This window comes from Molothrus aeneus, chromosome 12 (genome assembly GCF_037042795.1).
Source record: "Molothrus aeneus isolate 106 chromosome 12, BPBGC_Maene_1.0, whole genome shotgun sequence".
NCBI lineage: Eukaryota > Metazoa > Chordata > Aves > Passeriformes > Icteridae > Molothrus > Molothrus aeneus.
Window position 1 is genome coordinate 2795226 of NC_089657.1, and position 20732 is coordinate 2815957.

Genomic DNA, 20732 nt, shown 5'->3' on the forward strand with positions numbered 1-20732 from the left:
CTCCTTGCCAGCTTCCACCAGCAATGCCCTTTCAAGCCCATATGGGAAAAACAAAATGCCCCAAACATGTGCAGGCAGATAAATATCCTGACTTTGGAATTTTATGGAGGGAATAGAATTGCAGAGCCTTCAATGGGAATTATCTGGGTGTGAAGCAGAGCCTGCAGCTCCACGTCCAGCACCAGGGGATGGTGATTTAAAGCTCTGCTCTGCACAAAGCCCTGTCCCAGCCAAACCAGAGGGGACTCGGCTCTCACTGGGGATTCAGTGGGTGCACAGATTCTCTGGTTTTGTGCTGGCAGCTCCAATTCTGCAGTGACAGGCACAGGGGACAAACTGGGACATGGGAAGAGCAAAGCAGGGCTCGTGGCTGAGTGAGCTGGAGCTGCAGCCACAGCCCTGAGAAGGGAATCACAGCTCCTTGTCAGGGGGAACTCAACATTTATTTCCCAGTCCCTTTCTTTACTTACCCTCATTTGTCCTGTGTTATTTACAAGGAATTTATCAGATTAAGTGATACATTATAAGTGTTTGTTAGCTTATTGGTTTTTAGCACATTATGTTATAAATGTTTAAAAGCCAATCATCTAAAACTACCCTTTGTTGGTCCTACTACAATACATCTTTCATAGTTCTATTTCTCTAAAATATTTAGCCTTATTTACAAAATCACCTTTTAAAACTTGTTTCTAGCTCCATTTCTCTCTCAACAATGTCTGTCTTATTCTATAATATTTTTAAATCAGCATTTCTTATCTTAAAATTTGTATACAAACACACACTGTGAACTTTTTTCAAGTTCAAGACAAGAACTTGTCCACTGCAGAGGAAGTAGAATCCATTTGTAAAGAAGTCTTTAAGACTTCTCTACAAATTCATTTCCCACAAAAATGGTCCTTTATGATTTCCCATCCTAAAGCAGCTATTTTAACCCTTCCCTATATTCCCTTGCTGAAGGGACTCAGCAAGGTGGAGAGAGATTATTTAAAAGAGCTTGGAGTGCCAGGACAAGGAGGGATGGCTTCAAACTGAGATAAGGTTTAGAGGGGATTTAGAGGGGTTTTTAGGAAAAAACTCTTCCCTGTGAGGGTGGGCAGGCCCTGGCACAGGGTGCCCAGAGAAGCTGGGGCTGCTCCTGGATCCCTGGCAGTGCCCAAGGTTTGAGGTTTGCCCTTTGCTGCTGGATTGATCAGGATCACACTAACACAGCTGATATGGGCTCACTGTATCATTCCTTAAAGGATGTCGTGTGTAACATCACTCAAGAACTTTGTTTTTAAAAAACAGAGATCTTACACCCTGAAAATCTTAAATTTTGAGTATTGAAGCAAAACTGAATTGGCAAAACCAGAAAAAAACCATTACAGGTTGTGAACAGAAGCACTGAAGCTGATACTGACATTATTTAGTTTCTTGACGTCTCAAAAGTAGCACTACTGAAAAAAATTTCCATTTTTAAAATAGAAAAATTAAAAAACAAAAAAATCCATACTTACCAAACCATGGTTGTAATGACATGTTTACAAGCTACAGCAATAACCAACACACTACTGTTGCCTGCACTCTGTGCTGCTTTACAGGTACAGAAAGCTCTGCACAGGAGCTGCATTTAAAACTGTTGCATAATTTGTAATATCCCTTTTCCTTTGCTCATTTCTCCCTCCAAAGGTGATTAAGTTTGTGCAGCATTTCCATTACTCACAGCCCTTCAGCAATACACTCGAGGAGCAGGACACCTCCCTTGATGACAGTGACTGATGAGCTACTGCCAGCAGATTCAGGAGGGATCAGCAGTTTGGGCTTCCTTTCCTTGATGAAATTTGCTGAAAGATAAAATAAAACAGAAGTTGGGTGGGAAATCTCAGATATTCTTCAATAATGCCACGAACATCACTGCTGCCAGAAGGTTTCTGACAGCCATTTGTGTGCTTTCTTTTTTTATTTATCTACTCTGAGACTAATCCAGAGCCCTGATAATGGTCAGAAGGGAGGTACAGTGATATCAACAGGCAGCAGTGCTGAGAAAACCCTTTTCTTACAGTTTTATATCCACTTTTCCAAGCACTGGCCCTTCCTATGACCCTTCTGATCCTCTCAATTCCTGATCTTTGGGTCCACACCTCCTTTCTTAGCACCTCTCTTCTGCACTGGCTCCATCATCTTTTAAACCTCAGGTGAAACCCCACCTTTCCTGGCTTGAGCATCCCACAGAATTGTCCCTCCTGCTCCAGTTATTAAATCTACAGTAATGGAGATACAATTTGTAAGGGAGACTGTAAAAATAATAAAACAAGATTGACCTGCATTTGATTCCAATAGCCCATTTGTTCCAGCCTGCCAAACAAGGGTTTTAGGATGAAAAATGCAGGGTTCAGTGGCTGCCCAGTTATCACTATCATAACAATTAGCACACTAATGAATCAGTGCCCAAATGGTGCAAGTTCTTCAAAAAATAGCCAGTTATGGATGATTTGGTAAAAGACCACATAGATCTCCCTGAACCATTTTCTCATTTTTAATTTTAATTTCACCCTGGCTTTGTATCTGTGCAGATCTGTGTCACAAGTGCCCTGAGTGCAGCAGGACACGTTGGTGCCTCTGGACACTCTCCCACATTTCCCATCTGCCCTCCACCTCCTGCTGCCAAAGGCAGCCAGGCTCCTTCCCAGCACGAGTTCAGACATCCCTGGGAGGGAAAAAACAGCTTCTGGTGGGCAGTCAGAGTGCACAAACCCTGCCTGTGCTGCTCCAGGGCTCAGCTCCACGGGCACAGTCAGGGGAGTGATGAGTGCTCTGAGTTATCCATCCCAAAACACTCCAGGGTAACCTCACTGCTTGTCTGGCAAAAAAAAATCTCCCAGAGGAGGTTAAAATTGGGCATAAAAAAAAAGGAAAAAAAAGACTCTTAAATGGGATTTAATCAAAGAAATGAAGAGTCAAGAGCTACAGAGTCTAAACTTCTAAATTTCATGTATTTGAAACAAAAGGAGCCAGGTGGAGACTTGCAGGAATAGGCACCTGCTGCCTGCAGGATATTTTCAGGATCTGCTCCACAGAGAGGGGCAGGCAGAGCAGTGGGAGTGGGAATGCATAGGATGGGAAGGGCTTTGCTGTAGTGTCACCTATGCTGGTGGCACACAGGGCACCACAGAGACAGAGCCACCTCTTATCTACATCGAGGTGATGGGGACAGCCACCACAGGGCACCCAGACTCCATAAATCCACACCCTGAGCTCATCCTGGAGCAAGGCAGCCCCAGGCTGACCCCTGGGACATGAATTCACAGTGTCAAACCTTGGCTCTCTCATCCCAGAGTTCCTTTAACTGCCAGAAAAAGATTTGGAGCATCCAGCTCTGGCTCCTGCTCTGAATTGATAACATGAGAAACCCTGAACATCAATGTCCTCACTTCCACCCCCTTACAAAGCTTCTTTCTCAAGTAAAAAAAAGGCCTTTTTCATTAAAAGCCCTGCAGATTGCTCTCAGAAACTACAAGATGAGCCAATTGTGCTCCCTGGGCTGCTTAAATCCACCCCATCACAATCAAGAGGCCTTTGTGACGTGTTTTTTGAGCAGCTCCCATTTCACCTCAGCTGGTGGAGTCTCAGTTCAAAGGCTAAAAACAGATGGATTCAACTCACCCTTAGTAACAGCAGCGTTAGGTGAGCCTGAGTCATTAGCATGCTTTACTGAAATAAATAAAAATGACAACCAAACAAACATGCAGGGTTGAGACAGAATCAAAAGAAACCATAAACCAACCAAAACAAAACCATGCCCCTCCCCACCCACCAATTTCTGCCCCAAAAGAAAGAAAGAATGAAAAATATAAAAGAAAGCAACAGATGAGCCACTGAGTTTTGAAAATACAATGAAAATGCTTTAAAGATTTGTGTTATTCTGAAAAATACTTCGTGGGTGATATAATCAGCATTTCATCCTTGCGATCTACAGTAATAAAAATCACTAACTATCCACAAAGAGAAATGTTATAAAATGTTATCCATTCTCCTGTTTCTTATTGCTTATTTTTGTCCCAGTTATTTTTAATGCAGTCCCTCACCAGGCCCTTGGCACAGGGTGGAGTGGGCAATGTCAAGCTGAGTTTACAAAACCCTTTCAGTTCGTGCCTCTCATCTTTTCCTGGCCCAAGTCCTGTGGCTTTGATGACAAGATGGACACACTGAAGTGGCTTTTTGGGCCACTTCCAGGGCTACCAGCAGCCAAAACCCATCTTGTTTTTCTCTAATCTCTGTGTGCATGTGTGGGGGACCAAACCCATGTGAAAAGGCATGGAGAGCAACATTGAATTTGGATGTTTTTCTCACAATTATTACCCCAAGATACAGTCTAAGCAAGTGTTAAACACACAAAGCCACTATTAACCTTTTTTCTTTTTATCCCAACAAGAAAACTCTCAAAAATCACATATTAAACATGAGGGTTTCATTCATGAAGACAAAATTCTCCTTGGCTTTCTGGGCTGTGTAAGTCTGAAAGATCCACAATGAACAACTGAAATCTTAAATTCCCTACACTTCATTTCATCAAGGAACTGGAAACACCTCTTGTGTTTCTGATGCTCCAGGCTGCCTGGAAAAACCTGGAAAACATCATCCTTCCAACCTCTCTGCTGAGGCTGGACCAAAGCAGGCCTTGCCCAGGGAAGAGGCAGCCACAAAGTCCTCAAAACCCAGTGAAGCCCCATTCCTGGGGGACCTGCTGGACTCAAGAGCAGCAGATTTCCCTGATGCATCCTTGGCTTTCACTGTGGGGACAGCAGGAGCAAGGACAGGGCATTTTTGGGGTCTGATTGTGATGCCTTAGGATTTTAGCTTTTAAATTGTTCAAACCCTGTACTGCTTTAGTGTATAACTGAACTCCATAGAGAGTGTCAGCTACTGTCTTCACATCTGGGGCAGACACAGCAATTCCTCTCCAGGCCTGGCAATCAAGGACACTTCACTGTCTCAGGCCCTGGGAAATGTAAACAACAGTGAATTTGGGGGTAAACTTGGAGTAAATTACTTCATTACCTGAAGCTGTAATTGGAAAATTAACCCCTGATACGTAAATGGACCAAACTTAAAATTGTCAGAAAAACTCGTGACCATTGTCCATCTTGGGTGTCGCCTCTGGGAGGCTTTGACTGCCCAAGGTGTGCTTATCAAAGACCTTTAATAAATACCCATTTTATCTCTTAATTTTGTCTAACCTCTGTTCTAGGCAGCCCCTCCAAGGCATCAGTTCCTGGTGACCCAGATGGGACAGGAGAAACTGATGCCTTGGGATGGCCACCTAGAACACAGGCTGGAGCAAGAAGCTTTTCCCAGTGAAATTTAGCCCCAAGAACGAGGTTAATAATGCAGGAAATAAATTCAGCAAGGTGCCCTGCGTTTTGAGAGCCACACATGTGCATGCACTGCTGCCTGGGGAGCTCAGAAAGCAGCAGCAAAGAAAGAGCTGAGCCCCACACTCACAGCGGGAAACCTTGAGCGTCATGGGCATCTTCTGCACGATGGTCCTGAGCCTGGGGAAGGCTGCAAAGCAGCAATAGTCACTCCTGCTGTCACTCTCCTCCACGTTGGCAAAGTAGAGATCTCCCTTCAGGCTCATGGAGACCCTCTCATCCTGTGGGATGTGCTGCAAATCTGGCAAGGGAAAGTAACGGTGAGGTGGTGTGGGAATCGGAAAAACAGAAACTTGCACAGACACTGAAGGGTTTGATCTGCAGCCTTGAGGGACACTTGGATTGATGCAAAAATACAGTACACAGATGTTAAGCAGAAAAATCATAAAGTTATGTTTCTATAGTTGAGAATATGCCTTAAGTAAGTGAGAAACTGTACTGATAAAATGGTGAAGGGTTTATAATGTAGGGGTGTGGCTGGATGGAATAAACTAAGAGTTTAGAAGTTATAATAGAAAAGCATATGTGTGCATGTGAGACAGAAGCCCAATGGGTAAAATTACCACAGTGCAGCAAAATTAAGTAAAGATGATAGGAGAGAAAGGCAAAATAAACCCTGTAACAACTGTCCATTGGTTTAGAAAGTTCTATATTGCCCTGTAACAAAGAACCTGTGAGTTCTCTGAGCTATGGTCGAGTTCTTGCCCCTCTAAAACCTCTCAGCCTCTGAGACTGATGTTTATCTGAGCCATAAATCGTTCTTAGCTTGAAAATAGTTTCATCCTTTCGTTTCTAGCAGCAAATGATAAGGTGGGAACAACACGGGGCTGTTTCACCAAACGCTCCCCTCATGTGCTGCCTTCCAGATACAGAAAATGAAACTCTGATGTGAAAGAGGCAGAAAATCCAGCAGAGCTAATGGGTTATTAACCAATATTCAGTATAAAAGTGATTAAAATATTTTTATATAATAACGTATCTCTATATAACTGATAAGGAAAAATTGATAATTAAAATCCAGAGTTATTTGCTTCCCAAAAGCCAGAAATTCCTGCAGAACACAAACACTGCAGAATAACAGGACAGAAACCCACCAGGAACTAATTATATAAACCTGGTGGATTATTTTTCCCTTAGGATCATAAATCAATCATCAATTTATGGAAAGAGGAAAACAATGATGATAACATATTGACATGTGATATCCTCTCTCCTCTAAATGCAGGACTCCTCATCACTGATAGATTCAGCAATATATAAATTATTTGATATCTCATAATTAATGAGAAGCTGTGTCAATGCACTCAACAATTTAACTTTGGGTCATGTCAAACCAGATCTCCACCCTCCATTTTTTAATTTTGTTCTTCAATATCCAGATATCTCTCCCAAGCACTTGCACAATTACAATTCCTACCCATGACAAATCTGCAATGAAGCTGCTCTGAAAGACAAATGCTTTGAGCCCCCTTGTATGAATTGTGCAAAAACCATTTCCTCACCAATATTCATCCAGTAGATATGCAAAGGGGGGATGCCTTTCGGGGGGTTGCAGTGCAGGATCACAGAATCTCCATGCTCCACATCCAGAGGCTCAATTTTTTCTTTGGGGAATTTTGGTACACCTGCAGAAAAAAGCAAAGTTCCTCTATTATTGGTACCTTTTGAAATTTTGCCTTTTGCTTTCCTCTTGATACACTTTTAATAAAATATTTACCTTTACATCATCCTTTGCATTCTCTGCCTTTAATACCAATTTTAATTTACACAGAGGCACAGAGTTATGATGAGTTTTACTCAGAGTAGGATGTCCCTGAGTTCTGGAACACTCACAATAGGAATCCCTTCGTTCACAAAGTTCTTGGAGCATCCTATCCAAAGCCAGGCACTGAATGGAGATGTTTAACACTTGTTTGTGATGTCCTGTGCTTTGCTCTGGCTTTACTTTAACACAATTCTTTTCAAACACTTTCTTTAGCTCCTTTGTGCTGTCTGGAAGGGACCACTCAAGGCCAAAGGGTCCCTAAGGACAAGCCTGGCACTGAGGGCTGTGCACTGGTGGGGCCCCAGCTGGTCCCAGTGATGCCTCAGGTTCAGCTTTTCTGTTTTTCAGGTTCTGTGCTGCTTTAGTGTGTGGGTCTGGGTTCACATCAGGGCATGGTGAGCTCTGTGCACAGAGCAGGGACACAAAACAATTCCTGCTCCAGCTGGGCACCAAGGACAAATGATCCAAATCTCAGCCCAAGAGCACAAACCCCGTGGGCTGGAGAGAGAAAAACAAGGATGGGACTGCAGGGGCTACAGCTGGAATGGGACAATGAACTGCAAGATGCAAATGGAGCAGAACTGACCCCAGGGACAGAGCCCGTGCCCGGCCGTGCATTTTGGGGCCATTTTGGTTCATCTTGGGTGCAGCCCTGGCTGGGCTCTTGTGCTGCCCAAGGTGGATCCATGGAGGAGATGCTTTGAATAAATCCCTGCTTTATTCTGGAGCTCTGCCCAGCCTCTGCTCTAGGACAGCCTGCACAGGGAATCACCAGGAGATCAGGAAGCAGCCTGGGAGTGTGGAATGTTCTGGAAAGCCTTGGATCAAACATAGCTCCTAAGGACCCACTGCAAGTCCCTGTAGGTGAGGACAGCCCTCAGGCTCCTGCCTGGATCTCTCCTCCATCTCCAGGATCAGGGGAAGGCTGCTGTGAAGCCTCTGTTGCCTCCTCACGCCTGGAGGCTCAGCCTGGATTCCTGCAGGGCTGAAGGACAGGCTTGGCACAAAGCTCCCAGGGCTGTAACCAGGGCTGCTCTAGCTGGGCTTAAACACAGGATAAATAAATGGTTAATGCATCAATGTTTCACCACCCATAGCACCTGATGCCAGCATTTTGTTCAAAGCCTGGCACACCTGGGCAAATTTGGACGCCCAAAATGCCACTGGAGCTGATATGGGAAAATGGGGAGCAGAGCTGGGCTGGAGCCCACCCCAGACCAAGGGAGGCTCAGCTTGGAGGTGATCCCAGAACAAGCAGCCTGCAAGATGGAACCACCCCTTGAAGGAACTGAGCTGAGGCAGTTTCAGGGCTGACGTTGCCTCCCGCTTTCATTTCAGGCAAGTTCCAACTGGCCAAAGTTTCACTTCAGACCAGCATCAACAGGCAAAATGAGCAGCTTAATTAAATGAAATGAAACAGCAAAGGATGCAGAAGGTCCTGGCTGTGCACAGTTAAACTGGCACAGCCAACATCACCTCCCTGTCACGACGGGGAGCTCTGAGAGCAGCTCCACATCTTGAGACATCGTGGTCCAGCAGGGAACCTGCAACATCCCAGTGCAGGGGGCAAAGGGAAGGAGAGGGGGAGAAATGCAGGGATGGGACTCTGAGGACGCTTCACACATCTCAGGATTAGTAAACACGACAAGAAGCAATCACTCCAGTGCTGAATGCAGACTCTGCAGAGATTTTATCTCCAGGAGGGTTATTAATAGGTTAGGAATTCTTAGGAGAGGCAAAATGCAGCTAATGAGCATCACCCACTCTGTAGGTGAAATTTCAGGTAAAAAAAAAGAGCTGCATATTCATATCCAGTACCTTCAGTAACCTGCACACTTCAAGCCCTGGGAAATACATCTGCTGACTGCAGAGGTGGAATATTTTCCAGCAGGAAAAAGCCAATTTCTTGATCTAAAGCTTATTTATTCCCCAAAGCACGACACTCCCAACAAAACTTTCAATAAGCTGGGTCAGGGAAGGATAAAGGGATTTCTGACCAAACCAATGGATCAGCAAATGGACAAATATGGCACCACTTATTTAGGACACCGGAACCCCTTGTTCAAACCCATTTTTTGCCTCATTTAGCAGAAATAAATCTGGGTTTCTGATAACCTAGCTGGGTGCCATAACCACTGGGCTTCTCAGTGAATTTCTGTGGCCAGTAATTACAGAATTATACAGAGATTTACTGAGTCCCACCAGGAGACAGTGACAAGTCACAGTCCTGGTGTCATTAGCTGGCAGCACAGACATTCATCTCCAATGTGGGGTCCAGATGTTGGCAGCTGGATTTCACTGGGGGAAGCAGCAATTTGACCCCAAATGTCCTCCATCTCCAATAAGCACTTGCACCACAGGTCCTTCCATGCTTTTTTTTTTTTTTTTTTGCTTAGTTCACCATGAAAAGCATTGAAAAACTTTGATTTTCATCCTCACAATGATAAATTCAAATGTTTAATCCTTGAAGCTTTGCAAGAGATGAAAACTCATGATAAATTCCTGAGCCTAACCCTCTGACAAGCATAATTTCTTTTGCTGGGGTCCCACTGGTCTCAAAGACTAGAAAAAAATACCTACTTCTGAATTCAATTTATTAAAAATAAAAAGCTTCTGTCACGTTACACTTTGCCTTTTGCACATCAATCTTCAGAATGTCTATGCAGGCAATATTTTGGATATTTTTTCAGGGCTCCTGTGTTCTAATTAGAGGATATTCTAGAATCAATCACCACTGATTTGTGGCTGATCACAGAAAGTATCACAGCTGAGTTCAACTCCACAGCATAATAAAATAAACACAAAATAAATTGTGCCATGGAAGTGTTTGATGTTGAACAGAGTTCTCACATGGCCACTGAAAATTCCAGCTGATGTCTCTGCAGTGATAGCACTGACACTGCTCCATCAATATTCCATGGAATGCCCCATCACACAGGGATGTGATGGGAGGGGACAGAGGATCCAGCACAGCTCTGGGTGCTGCTTCCCACTTCCCAAGGCAAAGGGGAGAGCAGAGGGATTTAGTGACTCTAAATCCACACACAAATCATGGGGTGTGAGTGGAACAGCCATGGGGAAGAGGGAAACCTGCACTCCCAACTCCAGCTATGGAGAATCTCCCAAAATACCACTGTGACACCTCCTCAAATACTCCTGGGAAAGGCTTTGCTGGCCAAGGGTTTTTTCCTGTCAAGGCTGCACTCAAAAACCAGAACTGAAGTGCTCTGCCAGTGTGTGAACCATGGAAACAGAAGATTATCAGTGGCCAGAGTCATTTGTGCAAGGAGCCAGGATCTGTTTAATCCCTGGGGTGACTCAAAGTTCAGTGACTGAACTGTGCTTCAGACCAGGCTGGAGCACCCAATTTGGGAGACTGAGAAAAAATCCAGAAAGGACCCTGAGTCTCTCCTCCTTATCCCTTCAGAAAATCCCTTCTCAACCTAAAGCACACAGGAGAGACACCAATACAGTGCAATAGAAAGGCTTGATTTGAATTTAGCACAAATAGAGGTTCAGAAATACAGCAAGCAGAGATGGGAACTCCAGTTCCCAACATTGCTCCAGATTTACTCAGGGATCCATTTAGGACTCCTTGTGCTGCAGCTCAGTTTTTATCCTACAGCTAAATTTTTGTCTTACTGCTGATTACAGTGACTTCACACTAAAACTCTATCAATTATGGCAATTTATTCCAGTTTATGTGAGAATGGAGCCCATTCCATCAGGTATTTTACATGTTTTGGGGTCAAGTGTTGGGAAATGGAACAAAGGAAAAGCATTTCTCCAGGTAACTTGTCCTTGAGATCCCTGTGGCTTGTTTCTACCAATATCAGGTGCAAAATGGAGTGAATTCAGGATGATAAATCAGCAATTAGCAAATACATGGTGAAATTATTCTAGACAAACATCACTGTAACCCAGGTCTGGTTTTATAACCTTCCCTGTGGATTCAACTGAAGATATCCAGGGATAAAGGAGAATTTAGCCTGATCCATCATGGATAGTCTCATATTTTTCCTTGCAAATAGACCCTTAAAGGATGTAAAAGTGAGGCAAAGCAGAAATAGTCAAGGATTTTCTATAACCTCAAAATTTCCAGCTCCATATACACTTAAATTAGTATCTAATTATGATTTTTCATACAGATCTGTATCCTGTACAGCAAACAGCCCAACATTTCAAGGAATCTGAACCATGACTTGCAGTCCCTGATGTTGAGCTGCACTGAGTGAAGCTTGGGAGGTTTCCAGGGCTCATCTCTGTGCCTCAATTGATATTCTGATCCATGGAGCAGGAGCAGTAGTTAAATCTGTAATTTCCATTGCAGCCTTTGAACTGTTTATGAGATACGACCCTGCTTGTTTATGGATTTTTTTAATTGCTGCCTTAAATTGAAAAAGTTAGCAAAGCCTGGCTGTCAGGAAGAGCCTGGCTGGGAGTCCACTCACCCCTGAAGATGGGGAATGGAATCAGTGACAGCTTTTTTCTGTGTAATCTCTGTTATCCTTTTCAAAATGATGGCCACGGGCAGGAATCAGGGTGAGCCCGATGATTTAGGTGGTCACAGGTGAAGGTGCCTTAGGAGGCAAGAGGATTGAATTCCATCCCCACCACCTGCAAAGTCTCAGTGGATTGCTCTCTTTTGTTTCCTCTCCCATAAAAGCTACGCCAAAGCCTTCACAAAACTGAGACCTCCTCCTTCAGTATCAGCTCAGCATCTTTGACTGATTTCAGGATATTCACACCTGAGTGTTTGAATATTAACTCAGGTCTGGTTTCTATGGGAATTCTTGCACTAACATCACATCAGAACACAGCCTGCCACAGGAGAGTTTTACATTCAGCCAATTTTTCCATCCTCAGGTCTTTTGGAGCAGCAGCTTTAGAAATACCAAGCATAAATCTTAACTCAGTCTGCCGTGAAGAGTCTTTCATAGCACAGTTAATTAAAGAAGTTTAAAGTGTACTTCTTCTCCTTCCTCTGGCATTGGGCCTGCTCACTAATTCAAGCAGCAGATTCCCGAAATGCTGGAGGAGGGAAGCTGAAGTCTGTGTTCTCACCATTTAAATTCATTTTCATGCTGAATGTATCTTGTAACAATCTGGCCTTTGTTAGTGCTGCAAACACATCGAGATCCTCAGAGCCCATTCTTCCGCCTCTCCTTAATGTCATCCTACATAGGGGAGGTGGGGTATTTTCATTATGTAGGTGAGATTTAATGATCATTTCTGCTGACATTTCTATTGCTTTCCTGGAATGACTACTGTGAGTAAACACTCTTTTGTTCTCCTTTTCAGCAGCAGCCTTACAGACCCAGTATTCTGCTTCTGCAGTGGAAATGTAATTTATGAAAGAAACTGCCCTGCTCTGCCTCACTGGGGTTTTCTTCCCTTCCCTGGCACGGTGACTTTGCCAAGGAGCTTTACATCTGCCTTGAATGCAGCTGGCACAGCTCTGCCACCTCTGCATCATTATCCTGAATGCAGGGAGTGATCTCACATGTACCAGTCTGTGCTCCAAAACCTGCGAGTGAATAGAGGTGATTTATCCCCAGCCCCTCCCTGGCAGGGTCTGATTTACAGCAGATCTGTGCACCAGCAGCTCTTGCACTGGGGCACAGTTGTAGAGCACTTTAGAAAATCAAAGGTGCCTTCTACTCCTCTCTGAATCCTGATTTAATTTGCAGCTCTTACATTGCACCAGTAAATGAAAGAACTGATGGCAGAAGAGTTCTAATATCAGCAAATGTGCTTCAAAAGATGTGTGAGTTGGGTAAATCCCTCTAATACATTATCTGTACCATGTATTTTTTTTCTCTGGGTTTAGGAATTTGCATATATTAGCACTAAAATTCCTCTTGCTTTTGATAACAACCATGTTTGTAACCTCTCCATAAATTTATTGCCATCCACTCCCAATATATTTAATATCTACTTAAGCTACTCTAGACTGTTCTTCATTAAAAGCAAAACATCTCCTCTCTGAATACAGATTCAATAATCCCAAATACAGACATCAACTCCTTGTTTTCCATCTTTTTGAGTTCAGTAGCAATGGAATATCAGAATATTCTGCTGCTGGAGGTACAAACACGACACTTTAACTCCTCTCAAATGTAATGAGTTTGAGATATTTTGCTTTAGAGAAGTTATATTAACCACACTGCCCTGGCCAGGCTCCAAAGTCCAAAACCATGTCTGAAGTTTAACTGCATCACTCTCCTGTCTGCCTGAAACTCCAGCTGCCATCAGCTGCCCATCCTACCCTGTCAACAGTTCAATAAACCTCAACTCGCTGCCCTAAAGCTTTCTGCAACCCTCCTCTGCTCTGGAAAGTTCTTCCCTAAAACAGCTGCAAGGTGGTGGAGACTAAACCACAGGGCAACACCTGGAACGCTGCAAATTCCTCACCCAACACCAAGCTCTGGCATCAGGGATTGCTGTGTGGCACATTGCAACATGAAATCGATTTCCCAAGGAAAAAGAAATCCATAAAGCTGGATGGGAGGAGGACAAATGTGTCTTTCATGAGGAGCACTCATAAAACACATTTACATGGCATCCTCAGCAGCTTCCTCCCAGGAATCCTCCCAGCCCTTGCAATGTCTGGGTTTCAATGTGCCCACAGCACCACGACTCTCCCAGCCCTGGCAGTGCCTGGGATGCTTCTCAGGATTATTTCCTATGCTGAAGACAGGACAAAAATGTTTATTCATGTTTCTCATAGCCCATTTGATCTGCCAGAAGTGTTTTCTGTACAAAAGCAGCCACTTCCTGTCACTGTGGGGCTGAGAAGGCTGGGGATGCCTCCCCCGCCACATGGATTCCACTTGAGCATGGAGCTGTCAGATATTTCATAACAAAATACTGCAGGAGCTGGGAAATGCAGGATCTCACCTGAAAAAAATCCACTGCACTGCTGCTTTTCTCCCTGTCTGCCACTGAACTGCATCATAAAACCTGCTTCAGGTTCTCACCCTGCTCCATCATGGAGCTGGGGGAGTTTCTTGTCCTTTCTACTCCCTCTGGGAAGATTCTGCTTCTGATTTTCCTCTTCTCATTTCCTATTTTTCAATCCTGAATTTAGAACCAAAGTGTGTGCTCACATTCCAAACTACAGGTGATTAAATGGATTGGTACAAACCAGTTGTTTCAGCTTTGGGACATGGTTGAATGCTGATCCTGGCTGGGCTGGGTTAAGGGTTGGACTCTGATTTTAAGAGCTTTTTGCCAACCTTAATAATTCTTTGAATCTATCCATAAATTTCATGCCACTTCTACAAACCTGGTCCTTAATCCCTCATTTCCCTCTCTGCCCTTCTTCCGTGCTAATAAAGCACAAATTTCTAGGATCAGTAATTTTCCCTGCTTTATTTTTAAGCTTGTTTTCCATTTCAGTTCCAGGGCTTTATTCTTCTCCCCATCAGTATTTATCCCAAACCCTGAATGCTGCTGACATCAGATTAATGAACTCACAGCTGATCAAATCACTTCCCCTGGAGTTTTCAAACATTTGCATCCGTTGCTATTTTTCAGTAATAACCTGTGGGAGTTGATAGTTCAGTGGTCTGAAATCCTACATCCAGATTTAGTTTCTGTCCTCAAAACCAGGAATTTAATTAAATTATTCAAGAAGAAAATACAACTTTTTTCTTTGAATGTTCACTGAATAACAAACAACTCATGTTTTGCCATGTGAGCTGGTTCTTTCCCATTTATTTTGAGGAAAGACAGTTCTCACCTTAATAATAAAAGTAATAATTACAAATTCAAACCAGAAATGAAGGCCTTACTTGGAACAATCAGCTCAATTTCCTCTGACATGGCAGTTCCCAGCAGGTTGGATGCAAAGCAGCGATATTTCCCTTGGAAATTGTTGATGATTCCCCGGTTTTGGATCACAAAAGTTCCAGAGTTGTTAGATGTGACTATCCTGGGGTCAGATGATAAATCAAATGGTTTTCCATCCTTAGTCCAATTAAAGCTGAAAAAGAAAAGAAATGTTACAGTGGGCAGGCCCCAGGACAGCATTTTGGTATTAATGAGGGGTAAAATATGGGGCCAAGAAGGTTTTATCAAAATAAAAGGAAAAACTGGATGGAAAAGGAGAGAGCTGAATGGCAGAGCGCCCCCTGTGCCCCCCGGGCACATCCCTCCTTCCACACTCTGCTTTTCTGGGCTGTGCCATGAGAGCAGAGCACAGAGCTCAGAGCAGGGCCAGGGACAGACAGAACATCTGGGAAAGACACACACCCACAGCACCTCCAGGCTGGCAAAGGCTGTGGCTATAGTGGAACTGCTGCTTTGGAATGGCAAAGATCCACAAGAGCTTTCTCACCCTCCACCAGGGCTGAATCAGAAGAAATTCAGATGATTCCATTGAGGTTCTCCTTGCCTTAGATCCGTTTGTAGTTTAGATGCTGCTGGGGGGTGATTTTGATAAATGCTGTTCCTGTACCTGCAATTCTGGACTGAAATTTGCCTAAACTGATTTAAAATCAGACACTGGAAACTGCAGTAACATCAATTTAGTGGCAGATATACCTTTCTTTTTGGTTTTAAGAGAATAAATAATTAACAACAAAACCATTGTTTTGGCACTTCAGTGGTCTTGGCAAAACTGCCTTGCTCCATGATGAAAGGATTATGGGATCCTGCTCCAGGATGGAGGAAATATGGGATGCCCTCACCTAACAGGCACCATCACATCATTTAAATACACCAGGAAACTTTTCACTGATGCACTGACAGTGGAACAAAGGGAATTTATTATCATGCTACAAATCCCCATTCAGAGCTCAATTAAAAATTACCAAATCGTCTCAATCTAAATAAAAGAATGCCTTTAAAAGTTTAAATTGTATTGCAAAGAAAGGAGAAGGGAAGGATTAAAGAGAAAAAATGACATTCAAACCAGCTATTAATTTAGCCCAAACACCATTCAGTGGTGAAAGCCTCAGGAGGAGTTTTTACTGTGTTATTATTACACTCTTGTTAAGTCACATTTTCATTAAAAATCTTTCTTTTTTCCACACTGGTGTAAAATGCACAGAGCTTATCCTTGGATATTTATCTGAATAACTCCTTCTATGTCCATCTGTACCATCACCACGGCCCTGCTGAGGTTAGGTACAGACAAGGTATCTGATAAAATGCAAATTGCTGTTTGAATACACAGTTTAATGTGGTTGGGATTTTTAGGGTTGCTGTGGAACAGGCAGAGGAACAGCTGGGCCCCTCTGATTACCATGACACAGCCCATCCTTTGCAGCACAACCCAGACAAGATTTTTTTTAAAACCAGGGGGTGAATTTGGCACGTGCCAGAGAAATGAAACATCCCCCAGCAAGGAAAACCATGTTGATACCTATTCACAGGGTGAGGGGAAGTGATGGAGCAACAAAAGCTGAATGGCCTGAATGCAAAGCCAAACCTTAACCCTGCTGAGGATGACGAGCAGGTTTTTGTGCAGCAGCTCCTGACAGACACAACAATGTTTGGCAAAGGTTAAAAGCGAACTCAGCTTCTGTTTGCTTCTCCAAGCAGTACTCACGTGGGCTGGGGGTTTCCTCTGGCTTCACATTTAATGGTGAAGTCCTCATCAAAGGGGTAGGCAACCTGGGTGTGGGATTGCTCCGTGATTGTTGGAAGCTGGGAAACTGAACACAAAGAGGAATTGGGTTAGAACAGAGTTCCAGCCAAACTGGGCTCCCCTCGAGTGGAGAGGGACAATGGCAGGATTGCATTATTCCTGCAGAAAGTGAGCCTTGCCTTGGGAAAAGGATGATCATCACCTCCCTGGCATGGACAATACCCTCTGGTCACTGTCACTGCCTCCATGGCCAAAGAAAGGCCTGGCAGAGGGACAGTGCCCACCCTGGTTCCCCTCCAAACCCACCCAGGGCAGAGGGGAGCTGGGACCACACCAGAGCCAAAGCCAAAGCACTGAGCTGTGGCCTGGCAAATTTATTCACAGTGAAGTCAGAAACTGGATTTAATCCAGACACAGATGCACACACATGAAGTAGCAAACTGCTGCCTCCATCCTGGATAAAATTGCCAGAAAAGCCATGGACTGCAAGGCTGGTTTAATGTCTGCCCCAGGGTGCAGCTGCGTGGTCACGCACCGAGGCTGCACCAACTTCTGGTTTTTTCTGAGGGAATTAAAGTGTTGCAAAAGCCTGTGTAAGAGAGGAAGGAGAATGTTCCCTGCAGTGGAACTGGGATAATAGGATCACCCCATTGTTACAAACAGCCAGGAAGAGAATTAAAATGCTCTTTGTGTGCTTCTGTAAGTGCAGGGAGCTCAAAGCTGGAGTGAAAGTCAGTGTCTTGTCATATCACATGGTCGGTCTCAAAGCTGAACACTTCCAAGCCCACCAGCTCCACTGATCAGAAATAATTTTTATTATAATATAAAATGCTTCATTACAGCTAATTAAGGGTTAGGTGGTTCCCTGGGGTATGTTCATACAAGTAGTGGATGCCCAGAGAGTTTGTCCTGTGTTTTACAGTCACAGCTCCACTTTGGCCTTAGGGAAACACAAGGAGCCACTGCAGTTTCGTCCTGAAAAAACTCCAAAAACCTCTACTTCCCAATGCAGATTTGGATAGTTTTACAAAAATATCCTATAAATCTGCTTGGTTGGCTTCCTCTTTGCAGCCAGGGCTATTGGCAGGCTCCAGAGTGCTAAGAGCTCACGGCAGATCCACAGGATGCCCTGAAACTGGCCCATGTCCTACTCTGAGACCCTAAAAAGAGCCTAAATTTATTCTTCCTTAGGTTTACTTCTTTATTTTTCCCCACCATAATTCATAAATCCTAATATTGTTGAGTTGTGCTTTTTTGGGTTTTTGTTTTTGTTTTTTTTGCAACCAAAATAACAAAGCAAAATGCACTTTTCAACCCTCCTGTCCATTTATGTCTGAAAAATGCAAAGCTGGGGATGTCTGGGCTGTACTCCAGGAAGAGGGGTCCTCTGGCTTTCCTTGGATTGCTCCCTGTGAGCCTCATCCCATATTTTACACGTGTCCTGGAAGCTCATGATCCATGTAAAACAAGCAGTTTGAATTCATCCCAGCCGGTGAGGGATGCAGGAGCTGCTCCCCAGGGCAGGGCACAGAGTGTGAAATCCTCCTCTGGGGACAAACACTGGCCCTGAGACATCCACCTGCTCCTTCCCCAGGCTGGAATGGCAGCTTGCACGACAAGGAAGGAGGGATTTATGCACATCAAACAAGCTTCAGGGGGATTCAGAGCCAAAATGAGGAACTGAAGTGAAGGACAAACCCAAACCCTCGGAGCCAAGCGTTGTGTTGGATGGCAAACACCACAGAGATGTTATCTGACAACTTTACTGCTCCATTTAAGCAGGCCCAAACAGGACAGCTTAGCTTTTGATCAGACCTGAATTTCCCAAAGGCCACATTGTGGCAAGATTAAATTCCAAATGGAACACAACTGGAAAGGAGGATTTAGTGTTTTTCCTTCAGGGATAGCTGCAAAGGAATACCAAACAAAAACAGCAAAGTACACAGCAAATAACTACAACTCACCTGATAATGGTATTTCAATAGCTGCTGCCAAACTCAATACAAAGAAAAACAGGCATATGGTGATGCCTTTTGTGCTTAATAGCATCTCCATCACTCTTCTGTAAACAAGGAGTCCAAACAGAATGAGAGATACCTTATGCTTCTGCTCACTGTCACTTCAAATCAGGCACAGGGATGTGAGAGTGGGAGTCTGGTGAGGAGAACAAACAGCAATATTAGCCTGCAATATCAACCTGGGTCTGACACAGTTATAAAATTAAAGCAATGCTTCAGGTTTCCAGCTAAATTGCACTAAATGGTCCATTTTCCTCTCACCCCATCTCCTGGCTTCAGGAACAACCTCTATTTAAATTCTAACAAAAAAAAACCACATGCACAAAAGTACAGCTCTATTGTAGCACAGCAATATTTTTTTTTGTTTAGCAATTAAAAGTAGAGATGGTTTAGAATATGGTGTATTTGTAATCATTCCAGTTCATAAATTTTTCTAATGAGAGTTATGTAAGTTGGAAAGTAATGTAACAGATCTAATGAGAGAAATTTGGTACACTAATGACCTTGTTCATAAATCTCATCTTTTACCTTTCATTTATGCTCAAAGAAGGACACAATCTCATTTAGTTCATTACTAGGAAGCAGAACATGAAACCTTTGCTTTTCCCTCCCAGTCCCAGAACTACTCTGTGTGGGTTTTACACATTCCATTGGACATCCTTATGTTCTGAATGACAAGGCAAAAATGTTGTGTAGCTGCAAAAAGGAGACAAATCCAGCTCTAACAAGCATTTAAGTGAAATTCACAGAGAAGATAAGGAGAGCATTCTGATTTAGATGAAGAATCAGGAAGGAATTGTTCCCTGTGAGGGTGGGCAGGCCCTGGCACAGGGTGCCCAGGGAAGCTGGGGCTGCCCCTGGATCCCTGGAAATGTCCAAGGCCAGGTTGGACACTGGGGCTTGGAGCAGCCTGGGACAGTGGGAGAAAATGATTTTTAAGGCCCTTTCCAACCGAAAGCACTCTGGGATTCTGCAAAAGTGGGTGCATGGAGGATTTTGGTCACCAACTTCATCCACAGTCCCTGAGTGAATTATTAACCAGCACGAGCTGTGCTCACCTGTGCACCCCCTCACAGTGCTAAGGGACATCAGTCCCAGGAGAATTCAAACCTCAGCTGTCAGGATAACTGTGAAAGAACAATTGTGGAGACAAGGCCACAGTGCAGCAGCCATGGATCCACCAGGCAGGCCAGGCTGGCCCGGCCCGGCCCGCTCTGCTCCACGGGCGCAGCTCACCAGGGCAGGCCCCTGGCAGCCCAGCTGAGCCTGCCTCACACACAGCTCTGGTGTCTTTGCACATCCCAGCCCGCTAATCCAGGGATCAGAAAAGCAATCCCGGGATCACGGGAGCAGTTGGCATGTGGGGACAGCAGGAGGTGGCACTGTGCATAGCTGGGCTGGCCCAGCACAGCTGGGGCAGAGGCAGAGCTCAGCACACACCCACACCCTCCAGTCCACGGGGGTTTTATCCTCGTGGCTGCTTTTCCCGGCAAACTGAGATTTTTTTTTCCCAAGAACATTCCCTCTCACAGCTTGTGCTGTGGCCCTCCCTCCAGGACAAGTTCTGTTCACACCAGCCCACAGAAAGTTCCTGGAAGTTCACAGCTGTGAGCCCAAAACCCCCAGCTGGGGATTGCAATTGGCCAACGAGGGGCAGGCGACAGACACCATAATCACATAAGCCTCATTTGTTTAGAAATGAGGCTAAAAACCAGATGTCTTTTAAGTATCTTAGGCCCAGAGTATTTGCTGATGGAAGAAGCTGACTAATCTGCTTAGTGTCCTGCTCTGCAGAAGGGCACTGGAGGGGACAGGGACAGGGGACAGGCTCAGCTGGCAGCCCCAGGCCATCCTGGGTGTAAATCAGCCAGAATCAGGCAACACCAGCAGCTCTCTTCCCTCAGTTTGAGTTCTCCTGGCTCTGACTCGTGAGCAGCGGAGCT

At 44.4% G+C, this 20732-nt stretch overlaps 1 protein-coding gene across 3 annotated transcripts in view; it reads right to left on the bottom strand.

The window, feature by feature from the left end:
- The window catches only part of CHL1 (cell adhesion molecule L1 like), a 127716-nt gene that overhangs the window by 34988 nt on the left and 71996 nt on the right, over positions 1-20732 (bottom strand). For 2 of the 3 annotated variants that reach the window (XM_066558284.1, XM_066558282.1), the window contains exons 3-9: positions 18736-18925; positions 16733-16838; positions 14973-15163; positions 6914-7036; positions 5482-5652; positions 3643-3690; positions 1703-1823 (exon numbers count right to left, since the gene is read on the bottom strand). In XM_066558284.1, the coding sequence (XP_066414381.1) occupies positions 1703-1823; positions 3643-3690; positions 5482-5652; positions 6914-7036; positions 14973-15163; positions 16733-16838; positions 18736-18826 (851 nt within the window). In that variant the 5' untranslated portion in view covers positions 18827-18925. The remainder of the gene's footprint in view (positions 1-1702; positions 1824-3642; positions 3691-5481; positions 5653-6913; positions 7037-14972; positions 15164-16732; positions 16839-18735; positions 18926-20732) is intronic. The other variant, XM_066558283.1, reaches the window with a different exon arrangement.